The sequence below is a fragment of the Oryx dammah genome, unplaced genomic scaffold (genome assembly GCF_014754425.2).
Source record: "Oryx dammah isolate SB20612 unplaced genomic scaffold, SCBI_Odam_1.1 HiC_scaffold_1, whole genome shotgun sequence".
Classification (NCBI taxonomy): Eukaryota; Metazoa; Chordata; class Mammalia; order Artiodactyla; family Bovidae; genus Oryx; species Oryx dammah.
The window spans coordinates 74,606,089-74,632,597 of NW_024070185.1; the positions used below are offsets into that span (position 1 = coordinate 74,606,089).

At 51.2% G+C, this 26,509-nt stretch overlaps 2 protein-coding genes across 5 annotated transcripts in view; one reads left to right on the forward strand and one right to left on the reverse strand.

Moving 5' to 3' along the window:
* The window catches only part of LOC120866556 (interleukin-11 receptor subunit alpha), a 9,534-nt gene extending 733 nt beyond the window's left edge, over positions 1-8,801 (forward strand). For 2 of the 4 annotated variants that reach the window (XM_040244337.1, XM_040244342.1), the window contains exons 2-14: positions 143-255; positions 2,256-2,355; positions 2,631-2,691; positions 3,888-4,057; positions 4,192-4,306; positions 4,457-4,489; positions 4,575-4,741; positions 5,413-5,576; positions 6,555-6,696; positions 7,229-7,348; positions 7,468-7,564; positions 7,812-7,894; positions 8,390-8,801. In XM_040244337.1, coding sequence (XP_040100271.1) covers positions 2,256-2,355; positions 2,631-2,691; positions 3,888-4,057; positions 4,192-4,306; positions 4,457-4,489; positions 4,575-4,741; positions 5,413-5,576; positions 6,555-6,696; positions 7,229-7,348; positions 7,468-7,564; positions 7,812-7,894; positions 8,390-8,406 — 1,269 coding nt within the window. In that variant the 5' untranslated portion in view covers positions 143-255 and the 3' untranslated portion in view covers positions 8,407-8,801. Of the gene's footprint in view, positions 1-142; positions 256-989; positions 1,080-2,255; positions 2,356-2,630; positions 2,692-3,887; positions 4,058-4,191; positions 4,307-4,456; positions 4,490-4,574; positions 4,742-5,412; positions 5,577-6,554; positions 6,697-7,228; positions 7,349-7,467; positions 7,565-7,811; positions 7,895-8,389 lie in introns of those variants that run through there. The other 2 variants (XM_040244351.1, XM_040244360.1) reach the window with 2 other exon arrangements.
* Positions 8,802-8,873: 72 nt separating this feature from the next.
* LOC120866577 (C-C motif chemokine 27-like) lies at positions 8,874-12,657 on the reverse strand. Its single transcript, XM_040244370.1, has 3 exons — positions 9,511-12,657; positions 9,241-9,373; positions 8,874-9,047 (listed from the first exon to the last, which is right to left on the reverse strand). Exons 1-3 carry the CDS (start codon positions 9,578-9,580, stop codon positions 8,951-8,953), a joined length of 300 nt encoding a protein of 99 aa, XP_040100304.1. The 5' UTR covers positions 9,581-12,657; the 3' UTR covers positions 8,874-8,950.
* Positions 12,658-26,509: the final 13,852 nt, after the last annotated feature.

Consider the following 26,509-nt stretch of genomic DNA (forward strand, 5'->3'; position numbering starts at 1 on the left):
TTGGCTTCCCCTTCTTTTAGTGCTCCTGTCACTGGCCCTTTGATCCTTATTTTCTGTTTCCCTGGCTGACTCAGTTTTCTATATGTCTTTTTCTCTCCCTATTCCTTTTTTCCTGGAGCTCACACTCTGTGTCTCTTCACAGTTTCGTCTCTCCAGGGATGTCTGCTAAGAGCCCCTTGGAAGAAGCTTAAACCATGATGAGGAGTTGCTCACAGGGAGTGCTGTGACCCCCATCCCAGGGGCAGAGTGCTAAGTGTATGTGTGACTGTGCAAGGAAGACTTCGATGTCTGTGTCTTTGTGCGTGTCTGGGTATGTGTAAATGTACATGGCTCAGTGTGTCGGTGTAACTGTGAGTGGCTGTATCTAAGATTGTGTGTCTGAGGGTAAGTGTGGGTCTTGTGAGTCTGGCACCAGGGACCAAAGGCATTTCCTGGTGCTGGGGCCTGAAGAGGAGAGGAGGGAGGTAGGGGGAGGTGAGAAATGGCTGGAACGTCCAGGGAGGAGGAAGCTGGACTCTTTGGCTTTTCTTTATATCCCTCAACATGGGGCCTCTCTTCCCCTTAAAACACAGCCGGCTGTACCCTAAGGAAATATTTGCTGGGAAGTTAATATGAAAAGAGTGGAAGCACAAGTGTGTGTCTGCTTTTTCATTTGATTGTGTCCACGTGTGTTCAGGGGAGTGTCTTTGTTGATGGTGCCTAGGGAATCCCCCCTTGAGTGAGCCTGTGTTTGGCTGTGTGAGAACACAGGGAACCTCGCACTGACAGGGACAGAGCAGCCCTCCTTCCTTTCTCTCTGGCTGTGCCTGGCTGTGCCTGTGGCTTCCTTTCCAGACTTGGGGGAGGCCTCTTCCCTTCCCAGGGCCTTGGGTGAGAGGGGGTGGGAGGGGAGGCGGGAGGAGGGGGAGGGGGCCTGGCTAGGGGCCTGCGGAGCTGCGGGGGCGCAGAGGGGCGGGGGCAGGGAAGGGGAAGGAGGGGACGATTCTGGGGTCGCAGAACTGAGTGGAGCTGAGACGGTACTGTAGCTGGTGGGAGGAAGTCCTGGAGGCCATGGACGGTCAGCCACTGGGATCAACGAGGTAGGGCAGGGCTGAGCTGGGTAAATGTGGCTGGGGGGCTGGGGTGAGCCACTGGACACACTCGGACAGACACAGAGACGCATAGAGGTCCCTGCTCAGTTCTGTGGGTGGGGGTGATTTGGGCTCTCCCTCTTCTAGAGCCCTTGCCTGGGGCCCTCTCCCCGTCTGCCCCTTCTCCTGCCCCAGTTCCCACCTCCCCACTGCCTTCCTCCTCCTGTTTTCTCCCAGCCTGAATCCCTCTCTTGTAGCACCCCAATCCCCGACACATACACAGTTGGTTATGTTTTCAGCCTTTGTGAGATCCTGCTGCCCTAGCCCAGCCCCCACTGCCTCCCAGTCCTGATCTCTTGCATCTCTGGTCCCGTGGCCCCCACCCAGCCTCCTGTTCCCCCCGGGCTCCTAGCTTCTCTCAGCCTCCTCTCCCCTCCCGCCACCCTGTCTCCATCTGCTGGCTCCTCGCCCACCCCAGCCTCTGGCAGCAGCCCGGGCATCTGGATCTGCTTAACTCTGCAGCCTCAGCCTGCACCCTAGCCCTGTCCAGCCTCCCAGGCTCAAGACCAACAAGATTCCAGAGTCAGGCTCAGAGGAGCGGCCCAAATAGCCAGAGCAAGGGGCCAGGCTTGGCAGCAAGGGCAGGGCTAGGCCTCATGGCAGGGGAGCAGGGTGGGCTCAGACCCACCCTTGACAATCCCCGCCCCAGGGTGACAAGGGCGGCCACAGGTCAGTCAGAGGCAGCGGCTGTCCCTGGGCCAGGTGGGGATGGACATGAAATTCCCAACAGCTGGATTGGAGGAGTTAATGGGAGTGATGGAGGCTGAGCCAGCACTTGGTGCCAGGGGTGGGCGCCAAGGGTGGTGCGGGGGGAAGGGGGGTGGCGGTGCTGGCAGAGGCTGTTGCCTCGGGCTTTTGTTCTGGGCCCTAAGCCCATGGCTGAGAAGGAGGGTATGATGGTGTGTGATGGGGTGTGTGTGTGTGTGTGTGTGTGTACTCACACACAGCACTAGGTGTATGGTGGAAAGGGGACCTTACATCAGATCCTCCAGTGATGTCTGATAGCCTTACCCCACATGGATCCTCTTTTCCTCCTAGAAAGCCCCAGTTTGGAAGAGGAGGAGGCAGGCTTTAGCCTCCCGTCTTGGGCATGGGGTATCGCTGACCTTGCCTTTCTCCTCGCAGATGAGCAGCAGCTGCTCAGGGCTGAGCAGGGTCCTGGTGGCCGTGGCTGCAGCCCTGGTGTCTGCCTCCTCTCCCTGCCCCCAGGCCTGGGGCCCCCCAGGTGAGAAGAATCCTGCTCTATGACCCCCAACTCTGATTTGTGATGCCACCAGCACTGTGGCCCCTTCTCAGGCCTGCCCTGTGACCCTCCCAACCGCTGACATCCAACCTGGCAACATTCCCTCTCCACCCTGCCCTTTGAGCTCTGTCTCCAGATTATAACATGATGCACTCGGGTCTTAAAAGTCCACCCCTTATCCTGTCACTCTCACAAAGTGTGGGGTAGGATGGGAGAGAGGGAAAGGAAGAGCCTCTGCTCAGAAGTGCCTTCCACAGGGGTCCAGTATGGGCAGCCTGGCAGGGCCCTGACGCTGTGTTGCCCTGGAGTGACTGCTGGGTAAGTGCTCCGCTGGCCTGTTGGGTTGATGGAACCCTCTCATGATGCTTTCTTGACCTTGCCCAGTCCTCAGACCCCTCCCATCCTTGCCCCTTGTATCTATAACCTTCACCTCTCTGTCCTAACCCTCAAACCATCCTTATTCAACTGAACCTTCAACCTACATGTACTGAGTGCCTGCTAATTGCCTGGTCTCTTCTAGCTAGACCTGGGATATAGCAGTGCACAAGCCAGGCAAGATGCCAGGTAGTAATGCCTGCAGGGCAGGAAATCAAAAGGGAGTGATGTGGAAGAGGAGAACTGAATGATCGCTTTTTATTGGTCATCAGGGAAGGCCTCTCTGAGGAGGTGATATATATATATTTTATTTGGTTGCACTGGGTCTTAGTTGTGGCATGTGGGATCTAATTCCCCGACAAGGGATCAAACTTGGGGGAATGTGGAGTCTTAGACACTGGACCATTAGGGGAATCCATGAGAAGGTGATACTGATGCTGATTTCTGAAAGTAAAGTGGAAGTGAAGTCGCTCAGTCATGTCCGACTCTTTGCGACCCCATAGACTGTAGCCTACCAGGCTCCTCTGTCCATGGGATTTTCCAGGCAATAGTACTGGAGCGGATTGCCATTTTACCTTCTCCAGGTGATCTTCCCAACCCAGGGCTCGAACCCGGGTCTCCTGCATTGTAGACAGACGCTTTACCATCTGAGCCACCAGGGAAGTCAAGGTTATGGTATAAGCAGCATTCCTGACAGAGAGAACAGCTAGTGCAAAGCCCTGAAGTGGGAGTGAGTTCCATACTTTAAAAAAAAAATCACAGTTTTAAACTTTTAAACTTCATTTATTTTTGGCCATGCTCTGGCTTGCAGAATCCTAGTTTCCCGACCAGGGATCGAACCTGGGCCCTCAGCAGTGGAAGCACAGAGTCCTAACCACTGGACCACTAGGGAATTCCTGAGCTCCATAGTCTTGAACTGAAAGAAGCATAACCTAACTGAAGTCCAGTGGTGGAAGGGGAGAGAGCGAGGTGATGAAGAAAAGTAAGGTGAGGGCTAGATCACCAGGGGCTTTGTAAGCCAGCAAATGGAGTTTGAATTTTACCACAAGCACACCAAGAAGCCAGGGGAGAGCTATGGCGTGGTCTGACTCATACTTTGACTCTTCCTTCCATCTATCATCATCTCGTCTCACCCTCAGGACCCCGGTGTCCTGGTTTCGGGACGGGGAGACAAGGCTGCTCCAGGGACCTGCCTCTGGGCTAGGGCCGGAACTGGTCCTGGCCCGGGCAGAAAGCACTGACGAGGGCACCTATACCTGCCGGACCCTGGACGGTGCGCTTGGGGGCATGGTGACCCTGCGGCTAGGCTGTGAGTTGGGGAGGAGTGTTCTGGGGGGGCGATGAGAAGTGGGGCTCCTGAGGGACTGCAGGCCCAGAGGAAGCCCTCTGGGATGGGGAGGGCCTGGGGGCTTCTCACTCTGCAGCTGCGCCCTCTGCCTCTAGACCCCCCGGCCCGCCCTGTTGTTTCCTGCCGGGCTGCTGACTATGAGAACTTCTCCTGCACTTGGAGTCCCAGCCAGGTTAGCGGTTTACCCACCCGCTACCTCACCTCCTACAGGTGTGTCCAGCACCGGCTGTGTATGCCTATATGTTTGGGTGTATAGCAAAACGTGGGTGTGGGAGTAGGTGGGGAGGTACTGAAGGAGGCCTGAGAGAGAGGGAGGACTCTCCTTTCCTTCCTGACCTCAGATGACCTCTTCCCTGCCAGGAAGAAGACTGTGGCGGGAGCTGATGGCCAAAGGTAGGACGTGAGGGGGACGCTGGGGGCTCCAGCTGGATCCCACAGCGAGCATTTCCAGAGTTCAAGACCACATCCTTCCTCCTAGGATGAGTCCATCCACGGGGCCCTGGCCATGCTTACAGGACCCCCCTGGGGCGGCCCGCTGCATAGTCCACGGGGCAGAGTTCTGGAGCCAGTATCGGGTCAATGTGACTGAGGTGAACCCCCTGGGGGCCAGCACCCGCCTGCTGGATGTGAGCTTGCAGAGCATCTGTGAGTACCCAGTCCTAGAGGTCTCCCCAGATCCCTACCGCAGAGACCCCAGATTGGACCCCAGAGTATAGATACCCTCGTAATTCATAACCCTCCTCCCGCTGAGCTCCCACACAGTTCCCTCCCAACACAGGTCCATTTCAGCACACAGATGGCCCCCAGGGAGACTTCAGCAGAATCCAAAGAGATCAGAACCCTAGGAGGCAGGGTTACTTCAGCTTCTAGAGGTTACTGCCACCTTCCCCCTTCCCTGGCTGCCTGACCCCAGTGCTGCCTCTCTGCTTCCAGGCCCGGTGCTGAAGGCAGCTCCATCTCGCATCCTCCCTGCCCAGTGGAAAGCCCTCTCTGGCTTCCTCTTGACCTGTGTGTAGGAGGGGATCACGAAGGCTCTGGCTGGAATTTAGGCCAACTCATCTTCCTTGGAGGGAAAACAGATCACTCTTTAACTCACTCAACAAACATTTCAAAAATCCATCCTCAGATAACAGGGATGACAGATCCTGAGCCTAAGGGATGATCAAGCCTAAGATTTCCCCAAGTTCCTTGGCAGTGCCTCCCCTCTGGGACTTTTAGGCACACACCCGCCTTCCCTCAGGAGGCGATGGGGGAAGGATGAGCACCTCTCTTGTGCCCTGACTTTGTGTCCCCCCTCCCCCTTCACCTGCCCTCAGTGCGCCCTGACCCGCCCCAGGGGCTGCGGGTAGAGTCGGTGCCTGGCTATCCTCGCCGCCTGCGTGCTACCTGGTTGTACCCTGCCTCCTGGCCCCGCCAGCCCCACTTCCTGCTCAAGTTCCGGCTGCAATACCGTCCAGCACAGCATCCAGCCTGGTCTACGGTGAGGCCTTGGAGTGCACCCTGGCCTGGGGCTGTGGGTCCTGTCTCTAGTTTCCTGTTGCTGGTGTTCTGCATGATCAGATCTGGGAGGTCACTGATGCCCCGTGGGCTCCCCACCTACAGAGCACTCTCCCTAGGCCAGGCCTTGTCACGGGAACTGCGCCTCCTCCCTCCGCCCTCCAGGGCTATAACTGATGTCAGCCCATCTGTGGGTAGATAGCAGTGACTTTTTAAAAATAACTTTTCTAGGAAAGGGAGGGCCTTTCACCCAGAGGCACAGACACTGATATACTCATGTGTGAATAAAGGTGAATTCCCACCTCTGGAGGTGGCAGAGATTGGCTAGCATCAGGCCCGGAGAGCAGCTGCCTCAGATAATAACCAATATTTACTGTCTGTCAAGCACCTTGCTTCACATTTACTATCTCCTTTAGGTGTAGACCAGGACTTCCCTGGTGGCTCAGATGGTAAAGCTTCTGCCTGCAATGCAGGAGACCGGGGTTCAATCCCTGGGTCGGGAAGATTCCCTGGAGAAGGAAATGGCAACCCACTCCAGTACTCTTGCCTAGAAAATCCCATGGACGGAGGAGCCTGGTGCAGGCTACTGTCCATGGGGTCACAAAGAGTTGGACACGACTGAGTGACTTCACCTCTATTTTACAAATGGAGAAACTGAGGCACAGAGAGAGGCCCAAGGTGACTCAGTAAGTGGTACAGCAAAGATCTGAATCCAGGCAGTCAGTCTGAAATCATAGCCTATCTGCGGAGCCACTATGCCCTTTTGTCTTGTGAATGCTAGCTGTAGACCTAACACCACCAGCCACCCTATATGAGGCTCAGAAGGCTGCATCAGACTGACAGGGACTGGACTGGGAGGAAAGGGTGCTTTTTGCACACTGGGGCTGGAGGGGTGTGGGAGGGCAGGAAGGCTGAGTGCTTATAACTGGATAACCTGCCAGGGAACTATCTGCACTCCCAGGTGGAGCCAGCTGGATTGGAGGAGGTGATCACCGATGCCGTGGCTGGGCTGCCCCACGTAGTGCGGGTCAGTGCCCGGGACTTTCTGGACGCTGGCACCTGGAGCTCCTGGAGCCCCGAGGCCTGGGGGACTCCAAGCACCGGTGAGAGAGCCTAAGGAAAGGGCAGAGGCCAAGCCTATCTATCTGCAGTGATTAGCTGGCCACATTGCACTTGCGGCCCCAGGCTTCAGCTGTGCTGCCTGCAGCCCTACCCTAACTTAAGCCCCGCCCTAGCTTTGACCCTGTCTCTCAGCTTCCCTGGTGGCTCAGAGGTTAAAGCCTATGCCTGCAATGCAGGGAGACCTGGGTTCGATCCCTGGGTCGGGAAGATCCCCTGGAGAAGGAAATGGCAACCCACTCCAGTATTCTTGCCTGGAGAATCCCATGGGTGGAGGAGCCTGGTGGGCTACAGTCCACAGGGTCACAAAGAGTCGGACGCGACTGAGTGACTTCACTTTCACTTTCACTCAGCCTTTACCCCTGCTTACTTACTGAAAGCTGGCTCTGCCCCTTCGAGCTCTGCCTCCTAGGCACCGCAGGGTCCAACCCTGGCCCTGGCCTCCCTGGCACCTGGCAGGCTCAGGCCTCTGTCCCCACCCATCGTGGACAGTTCTCAGGTCTCATCTCCCTCCAGAGCCCCTACCGAAGGAGATATCAGTCGGGGACCAGCAACATACACAGACAGAGGAAGAACCTCAGGCAGACAGCCCTGCTCCCCCAAGGCCGTCCCTTCTACCCGACCCACAGCCACTTGGTGAGCTTGAGCAGATGGGCAAAAGGTGGGAGAGAATGACAAAGCCCCAGGGAAAAGGGGACACCGAGTCTGGTCAGGCAGGCTTGCTCTTGCGGCTGACATCTGACCCTCTGCCTCAGACCACAGAGACCCCCTGGAACAGGTGGCCGTGCTGGCATCTTTGGGAATCTTCTCTTTCCTGGGGCTGGTGGCTGGGGCCCTGGCACTGGGGCTCTGGTAAGTGACTGGCCCCTTAGCCTCTGATCCCACACAGATGCTCTGATACCCACAGACCACACCCATTCCTACTCCTCATGACCCCAATCCCAGCATATCTGATTCTGGAACCATTCCTCCTCCCTCTTCCACTCCCAATTTCATGATTCTACTCTTTCCTCTCTTAACCCTTCACTAATAAAACCTTTTTGGAAGAGTCTGAGATGCCCCACATTGTTAGGGAGACAACTTCTTTTTTGTGCTGTAGGCTAAGGTTGAGGCCAGTTGAGAAGGATGGACCCCAAAAATCTGGGCTCTTGGCCCCAATGATTTCAGTGGACAAGCTTCCAGGTGAGTGTGACATCTGGGAGGTTTGGACTTGGGAACTGTGTGACCTCATTTTGACTGTATGGATTAAGAGCCACATGCCTTAATCCTCATAACGGTTTTGGGAATCAAAGGTGGCTCTCCTCATTCTTATGACTTCTGGACTCAGAGATGGGCCTTTCATTCTTGAGTCCCTGGGCTTAGAGTTGGGTCTCTTCTGTCTCTTGTAGGATGCTGGGGCTCCTAGATGGGACTCCTTCATTTTCAGGGTATTATGCTCAGAGCTGGATGTCCATCTTTATTCTTGGGGTATCTGGATCCCCTCCCCTATTCTTGATGTGCCTGGGCCCAGAGCTAGATCCACTTCCTCATCCCCAGGGTGTTGGGGCTTACACAAAAGTGGCTGCCCTATTCATTCTTGGAGTGTTGGGCTCATAACTGGGTCCCCTCCCTCATTCTCAGGGAATCTGGGACAAGATCTAGGCCTACCATCTCCCTTGATTTTCCTCTTTCTTGTAGGAGTCCCAAACCTGTAGAGGACCTTGGAGGCCTTCAGCTGATTCCATCCAATGCTGGTGTGGATGGATGGACAGATGGAACCCAGGCAGGACAGCAGATCCCCATGGAGGCGGGTTCTCAGCTGGAAGTTCTGTTTGGAGCCCATTTCTATGAGACTCTGTGTTCCCAACTTGCCTTTTGAAAGCTTCCTGGACCTCTGACTTCATCCCAGAGCTGGAGGTCTACCTGAAGTATGTGTGTAGATGTGTATGGCTGTGTGTGTCCAAGTGTATGTGAGGCAGGGGACATGTGTTCTCTGCATGTATGTATATAGGTACCTGGGGAGTGTGTGTGGGTCTTATGCTCTTGGCTTTGCCCCTGGAGGGAGTTGTGAGGGTGTGAATAAAGAGAATGAGGAGGTTCTGTCTATTGACATGTCTCACAGCTCCAGATTCAGGACTCACAGGAGAGTGCATCAAACTTGGAGACCACAGTCAGAGACTAGTGTGCATCGCTGCTTTATTACTTTGGCTACTGGGGGCCCCAGCCCATTTTCCCCATGAGCTTCAAACTCTGGTTGGGCTAAGTTCCCTGGAGCCTCTTCCCTTGGCGCTCAATCCACCGAATCAGGCTGCGGTTCTGGGGGTGGATGCAGACCTTGCGTTGAGACAGGTGAAGCCTGGGAAAGGAAAGGTTCAAAGCTACGGTCATAACTGGGGGGATGAGGGTGAGACCCAGGAGTTAGAGGCAAAGGCCAGATGAAAACCTGAGTTGGCATCAGAATTAGCAATCGGGATAGGGTTGAAATCAGCATCCGGGGTTGGGACTGAGGTCATAGTCAGGGACAAATCAGGGGCAGAGTCAAAGCTCACACGAAGGCTTGGAGGTGACAGTCTCCGTCAGCTTCCTGAAGTTCCACTCGGATTACCCTCCTCAGTAGCTTGTTTGGGAGTGGCTGTCGGTAGAGCTGAGTACAGCATGCAGTGCTGAGTGTCAGGGGGAATGCTAGGGGAAAAGGACCGTGTGTTCAGAGGGCTTCTGACCCCAAACTCCATCAGAAGGCTGGAGGCTGGGCTTCCTGGGCCCCTCTCCCTCCATCCCATTCACCCAAACCCGGGCCTTCTGGACCCCGACTCACTCACCTCCTCCGGGGTCTGGGCTCAGGAACAACAGGAGCAGCAGGAGGCTGCTGGGGGGTGAGGGCCCCTGCATGATGCTCAGCCTGGATACTTCCTTCCCTCTCCTCCTCCTTCCCTACCTTTTATCTGGGTGCCTTTTATACCTGGGGCGCCAGGTGAGTCAGCCGCAGGTGAAGATGTATTGCTCATCTTGTGACATTCCTGGGCTCTAATTACCACAGACCCCTCCTTGCCTAGGACTGCCGTTTTCCATGGGCTCCTAAGTCCTGGGCAGAGAAGCTGGGGAGATGGGTTATGCACGTGGGGGCTGATGGTACAGTAAGGGGGTCAGAGGATCCACAGTGGCATCCAATGAGGACATTCACACTCATACCTGTAGTTACACATTCACAGTCACACCTCAGTCACTGGATCAACCTCACATGGTCAGACAACCCCGGACAGAATCATATAGCCCCAGTTATACTCAAAGTTGCACTCCCACACAGTTTTTTTTTCACAAATCATCCCGTCACACAATCACACTAGCACACCCAAATTCTGATGGGGGCACTGTGGGTAGGGTGGGAGCACAGGGCAGGCTGGCATCAGCTTGCTTTCCTTTTCCCCTCCCTGTTTTCTGTCCTAGCCTGCTTGTCTTATCAGCAGACATTGATGGGAATGGGTCCCAAAAGCAGACCTTTTGGCTGAGTCGTCGTCTCACCTGGGCTAGTCACATTCAGAGTGAGAAGCTGGGAGAAGTCCCTTTTGGGTGGTAATGAGGTGCCTTGGGGATAACTTAGGTGGGGGTTGCTTTCCCAGGAAGATGAGACAGAGGAAGGATGAGGTAGATAAGAGCGTACATGCGGGAAGATCAAAGTTCTTTTGTGCCAGGTTGCTGCTGTCAAACAGATAAAAGACCCAAGAAATCTTACCTTCCTGTTTTTGCCAAGTCCTGTTCCAGAGATGCCAGCCTCCTACCAGCAGGGGCCTGGGGCTTCCAGTCCTTGACTTTTTGAGACATCAGATTCCAGAGCTCAATTATCTCTCCTTTATTCTATTCAAATTCCTGTTTCTATTGTTGGCCTGGAAGATGCCCCCCACCCACCCCACACCGCCACACACACACACAACCAACCCTTACACCCTCTGCATCCCGTACTCTTGCTGAAACCCCAAGCTCCCATCTCCTTCCTGTCCCTTCTCTTTTAATCCTGTATCCAGCCCTTACCTCCTCTTCCCCTTAATCCCTCCACCCCAATGCAAAGCTATGCCTCCTCTTCCTCCTCCTGTCCTTTCCAAGAAGCTGGGACCAGCAAAGGGTTGGGGCAAGCTGCTAAGTTTAGTGCCCTTGGCCCCTTGAAGAATTTCCCACTCTCGGTCTGGAGATTTCAACCCTCCTGTCCTGCTCTCTATGTGAAACGTAACCTGAGTCATAACTCAATAATCCAGCGCTTATCTGGTTGTTTCAAGGATGCCGTCTGCAACCTTGTGCTCTGTGACCAGCTACCTACTCTCTATGGGGCAGGCCTACTCTTGGGACAGGGACTCACACTTCCCTGGGCATCTTCCTGCTGCACCAATCAGAAGGGACCATCAGCTCCCAGGATAGGGACTCATTCCCTCCCAGGCTGAACGACTTGAGCTTCTCCTTATGCTCCTGTCCAGGTTAAGGCTCAGAGGTCCTTCCCTGGAGTCTGTTTTGTGGATATTCAGGAAGTCTGAGTATCCTGAGGATTCTGAGGTTTAGGTCCAGGGTTGGACAGGGTGCTCCACTTTGGTCAGGGTTCTTGATGCAGACATTGTGAGGAAATGCCTCAAGAGCCTGCGTCCATTCTTGAGGGTGGCCACAACTCAGAGGTCACTCATCTTGGAATTTCTAATACCAGAGGCCTTACAGTCTTTTACCCACCCTCCAGTCTGGACTTGTGCCCCAGAGCTTGGTGCAGCCACTAAGGCACCCTCATCTTGTCACAAATCTTCATCAGCTGGCTGTCTGTCACACACCGTGTAGTCTTTCCCAGACCAGTCAGTCCAGAGGGCTTGGAAGGAAGAAACCAAGTCTTCCAGATATGTACCCATCTCTCCCCTCTGGCTTCTCCAAAGACAGGGTCAGCTATAGCCTGCTATGGCAGGGTCGGCCCCAGGCTAAAAGCCAGCTCTGCCCCACTCAGAAACTGAGCTCTCTCTTTAGCTTAATTCTTGGTGCCCTCCCTGATGCTGGGGCGAGTCCCTAATTGAAAGCAGATCCCCTAGGAGTCCCTGACCCTTCATCGCTTTAGGAACTAGTGGATTTCAGGCCAACTAGATGACAAGACAGACAAGGAAGGTAGGGAGCAGGGGCCACTAGGTTCTCCTAGGGAGGTAACGTGGGGGACTGATGCCAAGAATCTTTGTACTTCATTTATTTATTTATTGGCTGTACCACACTGGCATGCAGGATCTTAGTTTCCCAACCTGGGATGGAACCTGTGCTCCCTATGGTAGGAGCACACAATCTTAACCACTGGACCATCAGGGAATTCCCTGATGTCAATTATCTTTAAACTTGGGATCAGACTGGAGGAGCCAGTAGCTGGGGTGTTAACTGTAGGAAAGACCTTCAACAGTTCTAAGTCATTCCCCTATGGCAGGCTGACAGTACAGCTTCTATGAATCTTTCCCTCCTCTCACAGCCTACTTCCTACAACTATGGACTTGAAAAATATTTTAGATCCTCTCCCAGGAGAAGATTCTTCAGACACTTGGCAAAGTCCTGTTTAGGAGGAAGGTGGCAGCAGAGAGCTGGGGTTGTGAGAATTTAGGGATGCGGGGATCAGGCTGGGAGGAGGACCAGGTCAGGATTATTCAGTTCCCTCCATACAGGACACTCAGAGTGATGAGTGTGTGTGTGGCGGGGTGAGGGATTAGGTGGTGGAAGGCAGTCATTGATAGTAAGCGGAGGTTGATTCTGATGAAGGACCCTTAGGAGTAATGGGAGCCTGTACACGGAGGGGCACTCTCAGGGAGAGAGGCCCTGTCAGTAAGGAAACAGCCGGCGTGGAGAGCAGCTCCCAGCCCGAATGGCGGCAGCGGCGGCAGAGTCAGGAGGGCAGCACGGTGGCTCGGGTTTAAATCTTTAATGCACCGGCTGGCTGAGCAGTGGCGGCAGGGGTGCGGCGGGGGAGGCTGCGGCCAGAGCGCTGGGGAGCAGTGCCCAGGCCGCTTGACAGACAGCTCATCAGGCCCCGCAGAGGCTCCAGCTTCTGCTCCCGAGGGTGCGCCGAGCTGTGGGGCGACCCGATACTGGCATGAGATGGGGCGGGGGCTCCCAGCTGCCCCCCGATCGGTTCTCCCGGACTGAGCTTCGCCCATTCCCCGGGCAGGTCCGCGGTATCGCAGCCCCCTCACCTCCGCTCCCTTCGCCACATGCGCAGCCAGGGAAAAAAGTAGAAGCAGCCCCAGTAGATCCTGCAAAGAGAAGGTAGAGCCGGGCGGGGCGGAGCGGGGCTGACCCCACAGACTCCGCCCCTTGGACGCCTGGCCCTTCTCTTGGAAGGCTTCGCCACGCCCCCTAGAGGCGGTTCTCGATAGCCCACGCCCCTAAGAGGCCCCACCCCTCCCGCTTCTCCCGCCCCCAAAGAACACGCGCCCTCCCAACCCCCCAACCCCGGAGCGGCTTAGGGTCCTCCTCCGCAGAACCCCGCCTCCACTCACTCCTCCTCCGCCTCCAGCGCCACCTCGTATCTCCTCAATCCCGACATGTCCTGGGTTCCGAACGTCTCCTGGGGAGCGGCATGATTGGATCAAGAATTCCCCAACCCCAGGTCCCCTTCTCTGTCATTCTGTGGACAAGACTGACTTGTTCTCGGGTAATATGAGACAGGTGCCCTGGGAAGACTCGGGACAGGGCTGAAGATCTGGGAAGCACTAGACATTAAGGGATTGGGAGGTCGGTCACCTCGGGGGCATGGGGCATTTAGGTGGATAGGGCTTGGAGGTCATAGGGCCGGGATATTTGGGGCCCCGGGTGAGGATTTTCGGGGGATAGGGTCACCTGCAGGGGGGCTGAGGGGTCGGCGCAGCCTAAACGCCCACCCTCCCTGGCTCCACCCCGGAAGCAGACCTTTACGTTACGTCACAGTGACAGCGTCACGCTCTAGGGGTGGGGCTTACCTATTACCCGGAAAGGGCGGAGCCATAGCATCTCTTCGGGGGAGGCGGAGACCAGATGTCACACTAGGAGGTGGAGCCAGAGCCTATGTCTAAAGCGGGGAGGGGGTGGTGTGGGGAGAGTCGGTATTTATTATTAAGGTGCAGGGCGCAGAGCCCTCTTTTATAAGGATGGAGCCAGATTTTGGAGCTCCACCCTGGGAAGACGAAGACCTCAGCACCAGGCAGCAAGAAAAGAGCTTTGGGACGCTGTCCTGTACTGGTTTACCAATCCCCTTTCCTCTCCATCTTGGCTTCTGCTCTGACAGTTGCCTTTCTTGTCTGACTCATTCTATATATATGATACTGGGCAGAGGAGGAATAGGTCTCCAGAGAGGGTCCAGTTTAGACAGGCCAGGCTCTAGGAATACTTGTTGGTTGAGTGGCACGGGTCAACAGCCCTTCCTCTCTGAACTGAGACCTCGTTTCCTGAGAGTTTTGTTCCTGCAGTCAGAACCAATATTTATTTAGTGACTACTCTGTGCTGGGTAATGTGTGTGGACATGAGGAAACAGCAGTAAAGAGGACAGGCACAGATTCTGCCCTCAGAGAGCTTATCATCTGGGTTGGACCTGCACAGGGTGGGGTGGGAATGGGGGTCAAAAGAGACAATAAAATCACATAGAGGAAGCTAACTGGCTGGGGGCTGTAGAGGCTATTCGACTAAAGGCAGGAAAGAGCAATTAACTTAGTGTGGAAGGTTGGAAATAGCTGCCCTAATTGGTCTGGGGAGTCTGGGAGAGAGCCTTGTGGCTGGGCAGTATGGGAGAAAATGACCAGAAATGAATGAAGTAAAAGTTCCCTTAAGCTGAAGTGTGGAGAATGAATTCACCTCTCTTCTTCCCACCACCCCACACTCTTTTTGCCCGCTTGTACCTATCTTCCCCTCTTGGACTACATACAGACAGGTGACAGATAAATCCACTGATGCCAGTTGGAAGCATTGCAATCTGGGCATGGAGAAGCTCTGCCTTTACCACACTCATCCTTACTAACACTTGCTCTTACATCCACAGTGACACTCCTGTCCCCTCAGCCAAGTCATGTCTGCAGGAGGCCTGGCCTCACTGCTTTGGTGATTCACATCCCTTCACTCAGATGCAGGGCTCTGTCTATTGTATAATAATTTGGCCTTTGTCCCTATTCCTGAAAGGGAGACACTACGTCTTTGGAATATCCCAACTAATACAAGTTCTTTGTTATTTGTGAGCCCTTTGGGTCACACCTGAATTTATGCTAAGAGATGAGATGACTTGGGATAGAGGCTGGTCAGCAGAAAGACCAACCATATCATTGCAGAATTGAGGCTTTGAGCCAACCTGGCTGGGGAGATTGAGTTATGTCACCAACAATTCATTCTTGCCTATGTTTGAAATCTCAATAAAAATTCTGGACATCAAAGTTTGTGACCTTCCTGGTTGGTGAACACGTACTGTTGGCGAACACGTACTGGGAGGGTGATGTGGCCTTTGTGTCTCCATGGGGAAAGAGCATGGGAGCTCTGCATTGAAATCCTCCTTGTGTGTCTTTCCATTTGGATATTCCTGATTTATATTCAGTTCAGTTCAGTCGCTCAGTTGTGTCCCACTGTTTGCAACCCCATGAACTGCAGCACGCCAGGCCTCCCTGCCCACCACCAACTCCTGGAGTCCACCCAAACTCATGTCCATCGAGTCGGTGATGCTGTCCAACCTCTGTCTTCCCCTTCTCCTCCTGCCCTCAATCTTTCCCAGCATCAGGGTCTTTTCCAATGAGTCAGCTCTTTGCATCAGGTGGCCAAAGTATTGGAGTTTCAGCTTCAACATCAGTCCTACCAATGAACACCCAGGACTGATTTCCTTTAGGATGGACTGGTTGGATCTTCTTGCAGTCCAAGGGACTCTCAAGAATCTTCTCCAACACCACAGTTCAAAAGCATCAATTTTTTCGGCTCAACATTCAGAAAACTAAGATCATGGCATCGGGTCCCATTCAGTTCAGTTCAGTTCGGTCACTCAGTCGTGTCCGACTCTTTGCGATCCCATGAATCACAGCACGCCAGGCCTCCCTGTCCATCACCAACTCCCATAGTTCACTCAGACTCACGTCCATCGAGTCCGTGATGCCATCCAGCCATCTCATCCTCTGTCATCCCCTTCTCCTGCCTCCAATCCCTCCCAGCATCAGAGTCTTTTCCAATGAGTCATCTCTTCACATGAGGTGGCCAAAGTACTGGAGTTTCAGCTTTAGCATCATTCCTTCCAAAGAAATCCCAGGGCTGAACTCTCAGAATGGACTGGTTGGATCTCCTTGCACTCCAAGGGACTCTCAACAGTCTTCTCCAACACCACAGTTCAAAAGTATCAATTCTTCAGCGCTCAGCTTTCTTCACAGTCCAACTCTCACATCCATACATGGACCACTGGAAAAACCATAGCCTTGACTATTGCTTCATGGCAAATAGATGGGGAAACAGTGGAAACAGTGGCTGACTATTTTTCTGGGCCCCAAAATCACTGCAGATGGTGATTGCAACCGTGAAATTAAAAGGTGCTTACTTGGAAGGAAAGTTATGACCAACCTAGACAGTATATTAAAAAGCAGAGACATTACTTTGCCAACAAAGGTCCATCTAGTCAAGGCTATGGTTTTTCCAGTGGTCATGTATGGATGTGAGAGTTGGACTGTGAAGAAAGCTGAGCACCGAAGAATTGATGCTTTTGACCTGTGGTGTTGGAGAAGACTCTTGAGAGTCCTACTTTATTAAAAACTAATTGTGAGTATAGAACTTCTGATTTCTACAAGTCATTCTAGTGAACTCTCAGATCTGAGTTTGAGAAACTCCTGGACTTGTAGCTAGTTAGTCAGAAATGCAGGTGGCCTGAGGACCCCACTTGTTGCTGGCATCTCAAGCAAACTTGTTGGGATTGTGCCCTTAAACCTGTGGAATCTAATGCTAGATCTGGCTGGTTTGTGTCTAAATTGAATAGCAGTTGAAAGAGCTCCTGGGCTTCCCTAGTGGCTCAGCGGTAAATAATCCATCTGCCAATGCAGGAGACACAGGTTTGATTCTTGGGTCGGGAAGATCCCCTGGAGAAGGAAAAGGCAGCCCACTCCAGTATTCTTGCCTGGGAAATCCCATGGACAGAGGAGCCTGGTGGGCTACAGTCCATGGGGTCACAAAAACTCAGACAGCACTTAGCAACTAAACAACAAGAATTGCTAGCAGAATACCTTTCCACTGAATACACTCCCCACTCTCTCCATCTGTCTGGGTGAGCCTTTTTTCCCTTGCATAATTTGCTGTTCCCATAGCTTCCCTGTTCCCATTTCCCACTGCTTGTCTTTAGCTCTGAGAACCTCAACATGCAACTTTTTGGACAAGGGAAGGGGACTGAATTGCCCTATTAGGGGAAGGTTTGCAGTGTCATCCTCTTGAAGGCATTTGAAAATCGATTTTTTTCTTTTAATTTATTTATTTTGGCTGTGTTGTGCAGCATGTGGGACCTTAGTTCCTGACCAGAATCAAACCTGCGTTCCTGCCTTGGAAGCTCAGAGTCTTAACCACTGGACCACCAGAAAAGTCTCTTGAACTTCAGTTTTAAGGCTAAGGGCCAGGGCTTAGTTCAGAATTAGAGATCAGAGCAAGGGGGTTGCCTCCCTCTTTCTCAGGTTTCTGCTCACTCCTACCTCTTCTCTGCGGTCCTAAGATTACTGGAGTGGGAAAGATGGCACCCAGCTGGTCCCCTGGATTCCCTGAGGACAATCACAAATAGCAGGTTAAGCCTGGAGAAAGTCTCCTCCCAGGTGTCCTTAAGCCCATCACAGTGCCTGCACATCCATTGTCTGAGACATGTTCCTCTCTTGGCTGAGCAGGGCTAAAGCAAATGTTCTTTGGAAGCAGGTCCAGCTCTCGGGGCCCTAGGCTCTACCTCCCGGCCCAGCCAGTACTGTCCCTCTCCCCTACTATTTTCCTAAGCTCTAAGCTGAGCCTAGGCAGCGGAAGGAGCATAAGGGCAACTTGACTTAGAACACCCCCTTCTGCCATGACTTTCCTATCCTTGGAATTGGGAGGGGATTTCTGAGGAGAGGGGCTGGTCAATTCACAGAGACACAAAACTAGAGATGAGGATGGGGAGCAAGTGTTTCCCTAACCTGATCAGAGGGACCCAAGAGACAGACCAGAAGAGGAGACCTCTCAGGAGAGACTGATTGTGGAGTGCTGTTTTGTTTCCCATTTGCAGCCCTAAAGCATATGAAGTGACAAACCTAACTGTGGGCCCATTTTTGTCTTTCCATCATCCATCCATTCATCCATGTGTCTGTATGTCTCCCCATCTTTGTCTCTTTATTCTCCCATCTTGCCTTTCATCTATCTTTTCACATCTTCATCTTCATTTATTCATTTGTATGTTTAAACACTGGAAGGACTGATGCTGAAACTGAAACTCCAATACTTTGTCCACCTGATGTGAAGAGCCAGCTCATTGGAAAAGACCCTGATGCTGGTAAAGATTGAGGGCAGGAGGAGAAGAGGGTGACACAGGATGAGATGGTTGGATGGCATCACTGATTTAATGGACATGAGCTTGAGCAAACTCTAGGAGGTCATGAAGGACAGAGAGGCCTGGTGTGCTGCAGTCCATGGGATTGCAGAGTTGGACACAGCTTAGTAGTTGAAGAACAAAAACGTTTAACCATTATCCATCTATTAGTACATTCATTCATTTATCAAGTTATGGTAATAATTAATGTTTGTTGATACTTAAGTGCCATGCACCATGCTAAATGCTTTAAAATAATTTTCTCATGGCAGATCTCTGAAGTAGAATGCTGTAAGTGATATTTTTTGTTCATGCAGACATTTTTCTATACTCCTTTTTCTGGCTTCTTTAGAGAATTTCTCTCTCACTTCATGTGGTCCTGGTGGCTTTATCAGTCATAGTGTTCTGATCAGAGTAACTCATTGCCTGGCCACTGTAATATATTGAAGAACTGAGTTTATGTCACAAGCACAGTTCAAAGCTTTGCATGAGATTTGATGTTAGGAGAAAGAGAGCCTGTATTTTGGATCACTTACTATTACAGATTTAGACTTAAGGCTTTCAGTGGCCATATTTTCTGCTGCTAGAAGATAACTTGTTTATAATAGGAATAAGGCCCCCACATAAAAAGGATTAGAGAGAAATCAGGTTGAAAGATGGAGATAATATCATTTGAATCCCTGGGTCCAACCAGGGCTGAAGTGGACTAAATCTTAATCTGTGATATGACATATTTAATTTTTTGCTTAAGTTATCTTAAGTTGGGTTTTGTCATTTTCAACAGAAAAAGCCCTGGATAATGATCATTGTACTATTATCCCCATTTTACAGATGAGGAACTAAGATGCAGAAACATTAACTTGCCCAATGTTTCACTGCTTATAAATAGCAGAAAACTGGTACCTATTTAGAGAAAAACTCTTGATATACTACCTATATATGTCTGTCCATCTGTTTGTTCATCCATCCATCTATTGATCTATCCCATTTATTTGTTTATCTGGTCACCCTTCAATGCTAAGACACCAAGGGCAATAAGACTTGTTAACTCCCATTTGAGGCTGGGTTTGGATCAGAGGTTAGCAAATCTTTTTGATAAAGGTCTAGATAATAAATAAGGTTTTGCAGGCCATACTGTCTCTGTAGCCCCAAAGTAGCCATAGACAATACGTAAATGATTAGGCATGACTATATTCCAATAAAGCTTTATTTACAAAAACAGGCAGCAGGCTGGCTGGGCCATAGCTTGCCAATCCCTGATCTGGATCAGTGGGGAAGATGCATACATTCTGTCATTGTTGGGAACATGAGTAAGGAATGGAAACCTATATCCCTTGCATCTGCCATTACTCATGTAGTGAAAACAACAGAATTTTTTACTCAAACTCTTGTATTTGAATCCAATTTTAGAACCCTCAACAGTCAAGGAAATGGGATCTGTAAAATGGGAATAATTTGTACCTTGTGAGGTAGTCCATGTGCCTGACTCACAGTGAGTGGGTGTTCAGTGGTGCTTAGGTCCATCCGCCTTTCTCATTTATCACCTCCCATGAATTACCAATATCAGAAGGCTTCTCTGTTTTTAGGGTGTCTGGAATGCAGTAGGGTTGGTTTAGTCTGGCTTGCTGAGCTCAGGAGCTTCTAAGAATGAGCTTCAACTTCTAAGAATGAGCTTTCATGCAAGTTATATAGATTAAGCTCTTGCATACTCCAAATTTCTTTTTAGTAGCTCTACCTCAACTATTTAAAATAAATAATTTTATTTGTTTATTTATGTATGGCTGTGATGGGTCTTCCCTGTTGCACTTGGTTTTTTCTAGTTGTGGCAAGTGGAGGCTACTCGTCACTGTGGTGCACTGGCTTCCTACTGCCATGCCTTCTCTCCTTGCGGAGCCTAGGCTCTAGGAGCATGGGCTCAGTTGTGCCTCACGGGCTTAGTTGCCCCGTGGCTTGTGGGATCTTTCCAGATCAGGGATCAAACCAGTGTCTCCTGTATTGGCAGGCAGACTCTTTACCACTGAGCCACCAGGGAAGCCCCTACCCCATCTCTTATCTGCACTGTTCCAAAACTATAACCAGCCTGCCAGTGCCTAGCAAAATAAAAGGCTGTCTAGTCAACAGTCCCCATTAGGACTTCCCTGGTAGTCTAGTGGTTAAGAATCCACCTGCCAATGCACGAGACACAGGTTCAATCCCTGGTCTGGGAGGATTCCACATGCTGCGGGGCAGCTAAGCCCATGTGCTACAACTACTGAGCCTGCACATCCAGAACCTGTGCTCTGCAACAAGAGAAGCCACAGCAATGGGAAGCGTGAGCTCCACAACTAGAGAGTAGCCCCGACTCACCACAACTAGAGAATGCCCACGGACAGCAAGGAAGACCCAGCAATAGCCAAAAATAAAATTAATTAATTAATTAAAAAGAAACACCTTCTTTTATCAAGTCCACAATTCAGGTTATTACCCTGTTTCCCCGGTAGCTTTTTAACCTCTTCCTTCCAAACAAATACCCTTCTCTAAGAGGAAAGATTATGTCCATGTGTGTTTCTGTGCCTGCTCCCATGACAGTGTGTGTGTGTAATAATGTATGTGTGTCTATATGTGCCCTTGTGTCCACACTGTGATTATGTACTTAAGTGTCTGTGGTGTGTCCTTGATAGATGTGAGTGGTTGGCTGTGTGACTGATTATGTGCCTGTATATGTGTGTGGGTATGGACATATGTATGTGGGTAAAGGTGACCCACCTGTGTGCACGCGCGCGCACACACACACACACACACACACAGAGCAGGCGTAAAATGTCAACCAGACAACAGTTTAATCCATCTATTGACCTCACATGGCCTGCAGAGGGCATCAGTGTATAGGGAAATGGGGTGTGAGGCTCCTGGCCCGAGTGCCAGCCTCCTGGGGCCTGCAGAGGGCGTCTCGTGTACAGAGAAAATGGAACGTGTGGCTGGTGGAAGTGGGGCTCTAGCCTGAGGAGCCTGGGCCCTCTTTATGCCAGAAAGAAGCTGGAAATGAGCAAGAAATCAGATGACTCAGCTTCTGGAAGTCCCCGATCCTAGCAAGGGGTCTGCTTCACCGCTCCACCCTTATTCTCCAATTCCTCTATCCCTATCCAGAGGGTCCTGGCCCAGCCTACAGGGCAGAGGTGGCCCTTCAGTTCAAGTGTGGGTAGTTGTTGCACAGGACTTCTGGAGGTGACGGTACATCAGAAGGGGAAGGGAGTCTTGAGCAATCGTGCACCCTCCTCCCTTGACTCCTGCCCTCGGGAGCTTCATGTAAAGCCCCTACCAGGATTTCCTGAATACCCGCCCTCTTTCATTTTCTGTAGTTTGGGCCACTCTGGGCCCTAGTGTTTCTGGGCTTGAACTGAGCTTTCTCAGGAGAAAAGGGTCTCTGAAATCAAGCAGAAGGTGGCCTGTGTGGCTGGTGATGGGGTCCAGAGCCAAGAAATAAGCAGCAGCAGCAGCAGCTCTCACGTTGCTCTTGAAGAAGCAAACTGCCATGTTGTGAAGAGGGCCATGGAGCAGGGAATTGCAGGCAGTTCTAGGAACTCAGGGCTTCTGTCCTAAAACCACAACCGTCAACACCCAGTGAATCTGGAAGAGACTCAGAGTCCGAGATGAGATGGCAGCCTGGCTGACACCTGAGATCAGCCTGATGAGACCCCGAGCAGAGGACCCAGTTAACCTGTACCTGACCGTTGGCCCACAGAAACTGTGAGATAATACATTTGGGCTGTTTGAAGCTGCTAAATTTGTGGTGATTTGTTACACAGCAGCAGAAAACTAATATAAGAAAGAAATAATACATTCTAGTTAGGCCCTAGGACTATTTCCAGAACTACTGACTACAGCTTTTATTCATGCTTCCTTCCTGGCTGTGTAATTCCTTATTTCTTTACCTGACTCCTATTTTCTTCCATCCCCCTTTATTCCATTCTTTTTTTTTTAATGAGAGGTTTGTTTCACTTATTTATTTCCCTATTTATTTACTCTGTTTTTGGCTGTGCTGGGTCTTCGTTGCTGCGTGTAGACTTTCTCTGGTTGTGGCAAGTCGGGGCTACTCTCTGGCTGGCGTGCATGGCTTTCTTGTGGTGGTGGCTTCTCTTGTTATGGAGCACTGGCCCGAGGGACCATGGGCTCAGTAGTTGTGGTGCACGGGCTTAGCTGCCCCATGGCATGGGGAATCATCCTGGAGCAGGGATTGAACTGGGGTACCCTTCATTGGCAAGTGGATTCTTTTATTTTTATTTTTGCCACTTTATTTTTTTAATGGAAGGATATTTGCTTTGCAGAATTTTGTGGTTTTCTGGCATACATCAACAAGAATTAGCCATAGGTACACTCATGTCCCCTCTCTCCTGAACCTCCTTTCCATCTCCCTCCCCATCCCACCCTTCTAGATGGTAGGTTGACTCTTTTTTTAAAAAATATAAATTTATTTATTTTAATTGGAGGCTAATTACTTTACAATATTGTATTGGTTTTGCCATACATCAACATGAATCCGCCACAGGTATACACACGTTCCCCATCCTGAACCCCCTTCCCTGTAGGTTGACTCTTAACCACTGAACCACCAGGGAAGTTCTATTCCATTCCTGAATACAAGTTGTTGTGATGATATTACTACCACTCACCAAGATTCTGGTTTGCCTCTCCTCCTGGCAATGGCTCCCTTAAAGTTGGGCATGGGTGTATGACCCACTTTAGCTGGTGAAATGTGTGCAGAAATGGTGTGTGTCATTTGTGGACAGGAGCATTTAAGGAAGGGTTCCCCTTGCTGTCTTGCCTGGCTGGAGTCATCATGGAAACATGTGTTGATCTGAAAGAATCTGCCAAGGGATTGAAGCAGCCTGGAATGTTGAGCTGAGCCACCACATGGAGCACAGCTGTGCTAGAGATCGCCTAGACCCACCGCAGGCCTGGTATGTAGGTGGAATAGAATTTTGTTGTGTTCAGCCACTCAGATTTAGATGTCATTTTTTATTGCAGCATCAACCAGTCCTGGCCAATCAGGTGTGCTGCTGGTGATCACCATGTGTTGTAGAATAGGGAGATGAGATTATAACAAAACTAGAGGAGGGATGGATGTCATTCTGAGTTCTTGGATTTAGATTTGGCTTTTGCTGTAGGATGAATTATGTCCTGTGACCCTAAGAATTCATATGTTGAAACCCTAAGCCTCAATGTGATGGTGTCTAGAGAGAGGGTCTTTTAAGGAGTAATTTAGGTTAAATGGAATCATAAGGGTAGGGCTCTAGTCTTATAGGACTGTGGCCTTCAAAGAAGAGGAGGAAAGAGATCTCTGCCCTGTGATGACATAGTAAGAAGGTGGGCATTGCACGGAAGGAAGAGAGCTCCCAAGAGAAACCTACTATGCTGGCACCTTGATATTGAATGTCTAACCTCCAAAACGGTGAGAGAATAAATGTTGTTTAAGCCATTCAGTCCATGGTATTTTATTATGGCAGCCCAAGCTAAGACAGATGTGGCAATTGCCAAGGCTCTGAAGAGTCTATCTTTGGGGATCAGTGAATCTTTTTGGTTGTATAGACAAAAATGATCTTACATTAGATGATACCCTTAAAATGTTAAGTCTAGGGTTTGGGAAGAAGGATGCATGTTGTTGTTGGAAAGCCATAGGATGAACTATTGAGATATTTATCTTTTTTTTTTTCCACTGCCCACAATCTTAACCCCTTTTATGTTTGAGGGATTTCCTATTATATTAGTCTCAGTTATCAATATAGCTTATCTTCCATTGTAGACTCCCCAAAAGATTACATTAGGCTCCCTGAAGCCCAAGATAGTATGTCTTGCTTGCTGTTGTACCACCAGCACCTAGAACAGTGCCTGGTATGAATAAATATTCTGAGTTCCAGGCAGCGATGTGGCATCATTTTAGACACAAGGGTTCACCAGGGATGGGGCTCTGTGTCATGGCAGCCTTTAAATCACTGGGGACCCTACATTAACAGATACTCTGACCCTAAGGGGACTCATTGATCCCCGTAGGGCTGCCATGCCAGGAGGTGCCATTTATATGGGCTACATGGAAAAATGGTGTCCTTGTAGCAGCACATTGCTGCCATCCTGCCTGGCAGGCTGGGGTATTTCTGACAGGCATAGTATTTCCCAAGAGGAAAGGTGTCCTGAGAGTAATGAGGGGACCTTGACATGAATGGAGGTCTTGTCAGCAATGGATACACCAATATGTATGGGATATCCTGCCAGGATTCCTTAATTGATGAAGGGCTTTACAGTGTTGGGCCCCTACAGGTAGGAAGGGGTGCCTTCTTCTTGGGGGAGGATCCTTGAAATCATGGTCTGACAGGTATGAGGTTGGCACGGTGATAGAGGTTTTGATGGTGATGGGTCCAGATTTCCAGTGAGTGTGATTCTGAGATCCAGAACTGTGGGGAGGTGGGGTGGGGTGGGTCCTGTTATCTGGCAGGGTAGTGTTGAAGCTTCTAGGGTTATAGCCGTCCTACTTTGGCTGGACTACTTTGCAGGGCAGCCCACATCTTCTGCTTCCCCTTTGACCCATGGAAGATTCAATGGCCCTAGGGATAGAAGTGGGGTGGGAGATCTGACTTCCCCATCCACTCTGATCCTCAGACTCCACCTTTACCTTTGTCCTCCTCCCCATCCTGCCCATGCCTGGCCCTTCAGGAGATGGAAGTAGCTGTCAGAGTGGCTCCTTCAGGAGTCTGATCCCACCCTTGCAGCCCCCAGATGCTCTGCTCTGTAGGAGTTCCAGCAAGACTGGATCAGAGGCCCCCTAGAGGCCTACTCCTTCCAGAAGTCCTGCCCACCAAACCCCTAGACAGGCTCCTATTCCTGCCCTCTGGGTCCCAGCTCTGCCCTCCATTCCCCCTTTCATTTCAACGTTACCAGGTCCTGGCCTCTGCTACTCCCCTGGGAATGGAGGTAAAAAGATAGGCATAGTTGTAGCCTAAGCCCCTTCTCCACTCTCCACTCTTGGGAAAACTGAGGCCTGAGCAGACCTGGAGAACCTGTGCCCACTTTCTCCTGGATGCTCAGGGGAGGCAGGCTCCCCTTCTGCTGGAGAGGTTGGCTCAGGAGGCCTCCAAGGGGCATATCTGTGTCTGAGCTCTAGCACTGGGATCCTGTCCAAGGTCTCCAGCTTCTTCTGTCCTTTCTAAAATAAAATATTTATTTATTTGGCTGTTCCAAGTCTTAGTTGCAGCACCCAGGATCTTTAGTTGTGACCTGCAAACTCAGTTGCGGCATATGGAATCTAGTTCCCTGACCAGGGATCAAACCTGGTCCTCTGCATTGGGAGCATGGAGTCTTAGCCACAGGACCAGCTACTTCTTTTGTGTTTTCCCAGCTCTTCCTAGGAAGCCAAGCCTTTCCACCCAATCTGGCCATCCCAGCTGCCAGCCCTCAGCTCAAGTGCTACTTGCCAGGCAGACTTGGACTGCAGTCTCAGCTTTACTACTCACTAGTCTAGTGGACTTGAGAGCTCATTCTGCTTCTCTGTGCCTCAGACTCCTCATATATAGAATGGGATGAGTGATCTCACCTCATAGGGTTGTTTGAGGATGCAGTGATAATGTACATAATGGACTCAGCTTGGAGTCTGGCCCAAAGCCAGCCCTCAAAGCAGTGGCTCTCGTGTTCTCTGAGGGCCCCTTCCTCAGACCTGCCCCTGCTGTATTATTGCCCATTTTTTACTTAGGAGGTGGGTCACCTCAGCGAGGTGGTATGTGTGGTAGCTAAGAGTACAGATTCTGGAGCTGAACTGCCCAGTTGGAATCCCCCAGCTCTGCCACTTTACTGGCTGTGCAGCGTGGATAAGTTACTTAACCTCTGCACCTCAGTTCCCTCAGCTACAACTTAAGAATGATACCAGCACTTGAAGAGCAGTGTCCAGCACTTAGTAAGCACTAGGGGTGTTTTAGCTAGTACTACCAAGCCAAGTCCTCCCATGTGGACAAAGAAAGTCTCAGAGACCATCGAGAAAGTTCTCTGACCAGAAAAGTGCCTGTTTATTATGGCAGAGAGGCTCTTGGAGGAAACTCCCCACTTGGGAGTCTTGTTCCCCAGTGAAGTTCTTATTTCCAAGGTTTTCTGTCTGTTTCTGAGTTTCCCGGATGCCAGAGAAGGGGTTATGTGGTGGGGGCTTGCCGAGAAATTGAACACGAGATGTTGAAAATCTGATCAAAACCGTATGGAGCTGGCTCTGAGCAAACACTTAGCCATGTAACAGAGACAGCCCCGCTGTCTGGAGAACTGGATGTGCTCCAGGTGTGAGTGGTGGTGGGGTAATC